The 7468-nt window shown below is 43.3% G+C and overlaps 1 protein-coding gene across 12 annotated transcripts in view; it reads right to left on the bottom strand.

Annotated features, from left to right (window-relative positions):
* The window catches only part of mark2b (MAP/microtubule affinity-regulating kinase 2b), a 94756-nt gene that overhangs the window by 41107 nt on the left and 46181 nt on the right, over positions 1-7468 (bottom strand). For all 12 annotated transcript variants that reach the window (XM_083788968.1, XM_083788961.1, XM_083788966.1 and 9 more), the window contains exons 6-8: positions 5354-5424; positions 4522-4578; positions 120-356 (exon numbers count right to left, since the gene is read on the bottom strand). In XM_083788968.1, coding sequence (XP_083645094.1) covers positions 120-356; positions 4522-4578; positions 5354-5424 — 365 coding nt within the window. The remainder of the gene's footprint in view (positions 1-119; positions 357-4521; positions 4579-5353; positions 5425-7468) is intronic.

Here is a 7468-nt window from a genome sequence, read left to right on the forward strand (position 1 = left end):
CATAATTATTTTACAATATAAATTGGGGTCTCAGAGATAGAAATGCCGTTAAATGGACATCTGTAGCTTAATGCATGTCAAACGGGGGGGGGGGGGGGGTCCTTGAAATGAAAACCCACCTTGAGGTTCTGTCCGTCGAAGGGCAGCGAGCCGCTGACCAGCGTGTAGAGGATGACCCCCAGGCTCCAGACGTCCACCTCGGGCCCGTCGTACTTCTTCCCCTGGAAGAGTTCGGGGGCGGCGTATGGCGGCGAGCCGCAGAACGTGTCCAGCTTGTTGCCCAGCGTGAACTCGTTGCTGAAGCCAAAGTCTGCGATCTTTATGTTCATGTCGGCGTCTAGCAGCAGGTTCTCCGCCTGGACACGGGACAGGACGGGGCGGGATGGGGGGGGGAACGAAAACAAATGGGGGCCGACGGTTAATCACACTAATACAATAATCAATATTCAACCAGTAAGACGTCCTGAGGGCGAGAAGCGACCTCGCCCCTTTAGGACGAGAAGCGACCTCGCCCCTTTAGGGCGAGAAGCGACCTCGCCCCTTTAGGGCGAGAAGCGACCTCGCCCCTTTAGGGCGAGAAGCGACCTCGCCCCTTTAGGGCGAGAAGCGACCTCGCCCCTTTAGGGCGAGAAGCGACCTCGCCCCTTTAGGGCGAGAAGCGACCTCGCCCCTTTAGGGCGAGAAGCGACCTCGCCCCTTTAGGGCGAGAAGCGACCTCGCCCCTTTAGGGCGAGAAGCGACCTTGCCTGAAACAGAGCTTCTTAATACGACGGCACAGTTAAGAAGCAGGAGTTAAAACTATAAATCTGGTCTTCGTGAGGTCAGATGTAGAGTTGCTGGCCGGCTCCACATATGCAGATCTAGGTGATGATCCAGTCTTCTCCATGTATGGCTATCCAGGGTTTGATGAGGTCAGTGTTGTGATCTTCATATATGGAGACGGCCATATATGGAGCATGTCACGAGGCTGTGATGGACTGCCTGACAGGTTTTGCAGGTTTTCAGAGTATACTGAGACCTACGGGCGCAATCAATATAGCCCTAAAAAACTAAAAAGGTGAAAAAACAAACAAAAAAACAACAACAGAAAAGCTTGTCAAATAATAGTGTGAGTGTGTGTGAGTGTGTGTGTGTGTGTGTGTGTGTGTGTGTGTGTGTGTGTGTGTGTGTGTGTGTGTGTGTGTGTGTGTGTGTGTGTGTGTGTGTGTGTGTGTGTGTGTGTGTGTGTGTGAGAGCATCACTTCTAATCCGAGCGAGGGAGCAAGAAGACTGGGGTTGCCTAGCAACAGGTGCGCTCTCCTTTTCAGTAGCTCATAACGAACGCATGCTTTGCAGCCGTGTGTGTGTGTGTGAGAAATAGAACACTATGACATCACCTCCTGCCTCTGACCTGGGAAACGCAAACAAACAGACACACACGAATTGCTATGCTTGAGGAAAATCTGCATTTTAGAATGCCTTTTTTTGGTGCCATTTTTAACCAGAATCTTTTACCAACGGTAAGCCTAACCCAAGAAAACTTTTACTCTAGACTAGAAACAACCATTTATCTTTTTGGACCAGCAATATAGCCTCACAAAGTCTATCTTTTCAAATTCTACTAGGGGATATTTGGCCCTCTCAAGAAAAGTAACACAAAACAGCTTAGCTATGAAATACTATTTGTCAGTAGATGCAGTCAACAGTAGTTTACTTTAGATCATAATATCATCGCTGTAGGGCAGAAGCCCCATGTTTCATCTTTTTATGTTTTTTTCAATACATGTCGTTTTGATAAATAATTGACTTATTTTACATCATGTTACAAAAGGAAACATTTTGACATGCACATAACAGGCACGTCAGGTTGCTCCATGAATGTGGTTACGTTGGGTCTGTGGGTTGTACAAATATTTAACCGATGAAAAATAATTAAGAAGCTTAACGACAAGTTCAAAACAGTTTTGAACATACATGGTTTCTGACGATAATATGCTAACATGCGGGGGGAAACAAATGCCAATTCATTGTCCGTGTGGGACCGGCGAGGACCATTGGAACATGCTCGTTGTCCTGTCTGGGAGCGCTTACGCACGGCCCTGTGACCCGCTTCACATCGTGACCTATAACATAGCCCGTAACACAACAATGACCACAGACTGCCGTTACATAGTCTTTGTAATTCCTGCAGACGGATTACAGGAAAATGACCCACTTAACTTCACGTGACATGATTGGGGCATTTTAACCACTTCCCGGTTTGGAAAGATGCCCCACGACAATTTCCACAAAACAAACCTAGGCGTTGTTTTGAGCGATGTCCTAATACTTCATTAAAAACCCGCCAAAGGGATGCCTGTAACCTATGTTCAGTGATGGCCGTTGTTTTGAGCGATGTCCTAATACTTCATTAAAAACCCACCAAAGGGATGCCTGTAACCTATGTTCAGTGATGGCCGTTGTTTTGAGCGATGTCCTAATACTTCATTAAAAACCCACCAAAGGGATGCCTGTAACCTATGTTCAGTGATGGCCGTTGTTTTGAGCGATGTCCTAATACTTCATTAAAAACCCACCAAAGGGATGCCTGTAACCTATGTTCAGTGATGGCCGTTGTTTTGAGCGATGTCCTAATACTTCATTAAAAACCCGCCAAAGGGATGCCTGTAACCTATGTTCAGTAAGGGGAAAAAGGTACTCAATTGTTTTAGTTAAGTAAAAGTATCAATACTTACTATATAGAAATACTTTGTTGCAAGTAAAAAGTCCGGAGTTTAAAATGTACGCGAGTAAAAGTACAAAAGTATCGGCATCAAAATGTACTAAAAGCAGAAAGTACTCACTATGCAGAATGTCCCATTTCAAGGTTTCAAATGTATACGAATGTTTTGAAAATAGCAGATCTACAAGCTTGCAATGAGTCACATCGCGACACACTGTGAGCTTGTAGATCTTCTATTTTCAAATGACTATACTGTAGATAGATAGGGCTGAAGTGGTTAATGTATATTTAGCATTAATGAATAATCAAAATCTACAAAGTAACTAGTAACAAAAGTTTATTGATATGAAAAGCGATCGCATCGCTGTAGCCTCGGCTACATTTAGCTGCTCCAGCCACATCCGTGGTATATAACTTCCGGTCCGTCGGTAAAAGTGCTCCGTTGCTATAAATCGATTGGACGCTATGATTTAATGGATTAAATAACCCCGGGCAAACGGCGTGTTAATGGTAGGGTCGCATATAAACCATATAAAAAAAATGGCTCAATGCTGACAGCCGGTAAGCAAGTGGATTCATGAATGTATGTATGTATGTATGTATGTATGTATGTACAGACAATATTTTATGCCAATAAAAAAAGACTATATACCAAAATTCCCACTTTAAACAAAAGAAGCCTGTCGGCTCCGGATTATAGTGGTCTAAGTGGTGTTGCTCCAAGGATCACAGTAGAAGAGCACCTAGGTGTGATTTTGAGTTAAAGAGCTGAGTGCTGAAAAAGCCCCCCATTTGACCCTGCAAATTAAGTAATGTTTCATCTCCAAATGTGTCATCCTGCTTGGGCCATACCAAATCATAACCAAATCCAGGGATGTTAAAGGGATATAACACCTTCCGTCCAGGACGGCATTACTTAGACTAATAAAAGTAATCATTCTAATGTTGTTTTTTTTGGTCACAGTTCAGCCTGCTAGCTCAGTTAAGAGGATTAATTGTCGGGATGGCTGCAATCCACAGAATGCTGCCAAACAACATGACCTAGAAGCTTCACATCTGTACGTAAAGTACGCACTTAACATGTGTGTGTATGCTTGTAAAAAGATGGGTGTATTCTTGTTTTGGTGGAAGAATGTCAAGAAAAACGGCATGCGTGGACATTAGGAACATGCTGGCGCAGACAGTGTGTGTTAGTGAAGGTAGAGGACTAAATGTGTAGAGCAACAGTTCCAAAATGATTTAGCTCGAGTGTGAGTGAGTGAGTGAGAGAGAGAGAGAGAGAGAGAGTGAGAGAGAGTGAGTGTGAAGCCCAACACAGAACACTGCACGTCAAAACAGCCACCTCCGTTATTTTCAATGAACCTATCCCACACCGGCGGCGTCCGACGCGAACTGGCACGCGTTCACGCCTCGCGCTCCGATACGCCACTGTTCTACTTTCCAGGCGTTGCCGTGCCGCGTCGCTGCGCACCCGCTTCACAGACGGTGTGTGTTGGGCTTGAGTGTGAGTGAGTGTGAGTAATGTCCAGCCTCGAGTAGGAGCAATACATTATCCCTGTGATTAACCCCTAGGTCTCACACACACACACACACACACACACACGTCAGGAGGATTACATAAAATAAAATGCAATATATAAAGTAAATTAATCTGAAATAGCCTAAAGGTCGCAATAACATAACACAAAGTTAATTCTGAGAGGGAGAGAGAGAGAGAGAGAGAGAGAGAGAGAGAGAATGCCTGTGTGTAAAACAGTACTAAAGTGCACATGGTGTGAGAGCAGTACATCTGTAACCAAATAGCATGTTTGTGTTCGTACCTTGAGGTCTCTGTGTACTATGCACTTCTGATGACAATACTGCACAGCTGACACGATCTGGGGAATGGGGACCGACAGAGCACAGAGAGAGAGAGAGAGGGGGGGGGGGGGGATTGATGAAGTAGAAAGAATGAGTGTAGACAAGCAACAGTTTTTTTTGGCCAGGTGTCAATATCACCCTCCAACAATAGCCAATCTGTCAACACAACCCAGGTATATTCAGTACTGTACACCATGACCCCCATCACAATACTTCATCTGGGTGAGACAAATGATCCTCACCACAAGCCAACTCCCACACGCACTCACTCACTCACTACAAATGTGTGTTTGCCAGTGTTGATTTCGTCAACTAAAAGTATGGCGGAAAATGTCCGTCGACTACCGTTTGACGTAGAGGAAAACCAAACCAAATAAAACTAAAATGTTATCAAGGCACTAGTGGAGAAGAGATCCAGTAGAACTAAAAGCCATGTTATTTTATGCTTGGTTGCATGCTGAAAATAGCCGATGTAGATCTGCTATTGTCAGCAAGTGTAAAATCAGCCATTACGACAGCATCAAGGCCCGCCAAAATACATTTTAGTCGACTAAATCAACTGTAGACTAAAATCTTGTATTTAGTCGACTTAAACTAGACTAAAACATTCCAGGTGTCTAAAACAAAAAATTGCTGTAAAAAACAACACTGTGTTTCTTATGTCAGACATGGACCTCATCCGTACACGTTATGTTTGAAAATTCTCAGTCACGTGCACAAATAGATTGCGCACACACACACACACACACACACACACACACACACGATCATTTTACTATTTAGGAAACACACCTGTCTGAATTTGGCACGGGCTTCCTTCTCTTTCATTCTGCCGTGGGCCACCAAGTAATCAAATACCTCGCCTGGACAGAGAGGGAGAGAGAGAAAATAATAACTTGTCAGCAAAGGCAACATAAGAAAATGAATGAAGGTATGCTATTCAACCTTTGCCCTTACAAAAGGACGAAGGACGGGGTCTTTTATTTAGTCAACGGCGTATATACGCCAGAGCTGTTGCCTCCATCACCCTCCGCCCTGCCATGCTGTAGATCAGGGGGGGTAACTTTGACAATGGAGAGAGGGCCCTATATTTACACACTCACTCCAGAGTAGAGCTCTTCACGGGTCCAAAAAGAAAATGGTCCCGAAATCCAAAATTAATCCGTGACATTTTACCAATTCCGTCCCGTTCAGACAACCAAAACCGAACTATTTTGTCCGATTACGACCTGTTCCGAGATTTCTTTCAAATGGCGGTGCAGAGCCCGACCGATATCCGATTATTTCCGACATTCTGAGAGACCCGAAACCAGCCAGGCAGACATAAATGTGGACTTTATGAAATAATATAGCAGACGTACTGACCAATTACCATTTTATGATTAAAGCGTGAGAGAGGAGAGAGAGAGAGAGAGAGAGGTTCCTTGCAAGCTGCAGACTTGTCTCTTCTCTTCTCGTCTCCTCAGCGTGCGTGCATTTAGAATTAACCCAATGGATCATTTGTTTTTTTACACAATCATCAGAGTTTTAGCAGATGCATGTGTCTGTCTTGGCTGAATGGAATATTAGGCGCGACACACACACACACACACACACACACACACACTTATAACAGCTCCGACTTTGCTCTCTTCTTTATCCATGATTTGCACAAAGTGGAAGCCAGGACGGGGCTGGCTTCCATTGCGTGACACACAATCACTAATTGAATATTTTATTAACATTTGCAACAACAACAGAAAAAGCACAGACACACACACACGCAGTAGGGCTACGGGTCCTTCTCAGATCCACTCGTTACACATAATGATCGACAGGCCTGAGATAGTTGTCGAGGAGTCTAGAGACGCTGTGTGCCTAACGGACGGTGACAGAGAGGAGAGAGAAAAGTGTGGAGTCGTGTCGTGCACAACACAGACGCAGGCAAAATAAATTCAAAAGCTCAAAACATGTCGCACTGAGACGCGTTTTGAGCTTGTAGCAGTGTTGTTTTTGGCAGGCATTTTTTAGATTTAGTCAGTCTTAGTCTTTTGGAAAAATGCTTAATTAGTCTTAGTCAGTCTTAGTCATTTGAAAAAATGCTTAATTAGTCTTAGTCAGTCTTAGTCATTTCTATCCTTGATAGTTTTAGTCGACGGAAACTCCTAAGGGTTTTAGTCAGTTTTAGTCATTTTAGTAAAAGGTTTTAGTCCAGTTTGTCAAAAAATAAAAAGTCTTTAAATAAAATGTCTATAGCGTACAGGTATTAATTAGAGCTGGGACTCGATTAAAAAAAATTAATCTAATGAATCAGAGGCTTTGTAGTTAATCTCGATTAATCACATTTTAATCGCATATCATTATTTGACCCAAGAACTGTGAGAGAGCCATTTTTTTAATGGATTTTGGTATACTAGTGAATCAATGAATAGTGAATACATAAGTTTAACATTGTTTTTGTAGTAATAATATCTCAAAATTAATTTATATACAGCTTTTCTGAGTACCCAAAAATGCTTTACAAGGGGGACATGAATCAAAAACAACTTTATTAAAGGAAAAACACTAAGTAAATAAAAATAAATAGCTGGGGAAAGTAATATTGAAGGTTTGGATGGTGGGGGCATGTCTCTGAGAGTTTTGGGGAATGCATCCTACAGGGTTTGGGGGGGGGGGGGCTTCAATTGGTGCAGCAAATATGTGACATGACCATAAGAAAACACCTCTGTGTTTCTTCTGTGGACATACAGTAACAGCCATAGTAGATTTTACATTTTATTTGGCCATAACCGTTTAGTTAGAAACCATGTCATCTGGTCGGGTACTTGAACTGCTACTGGGAGTTGGAATAACGTTAGCTCTGATCCATAGTGTTAGAAGGAGGAAAGTAGGCTTTCACATCTTTTTTATGTTAAAAACGAGGGGCTG

Source organism: Protomyctophum parallelum, assembly GCF_964188405.1.
Source record: "Protomyctophum parallelum genome assembly, chromosome: 18".
In the NCBI taxonomy this organism is placed as follows: Eukaryota; Metazoa; Chordata; class Actinopteri; order Myctophiformes; family Myctophidae; genus Protomyctophum; species Protomyctophum parallelum.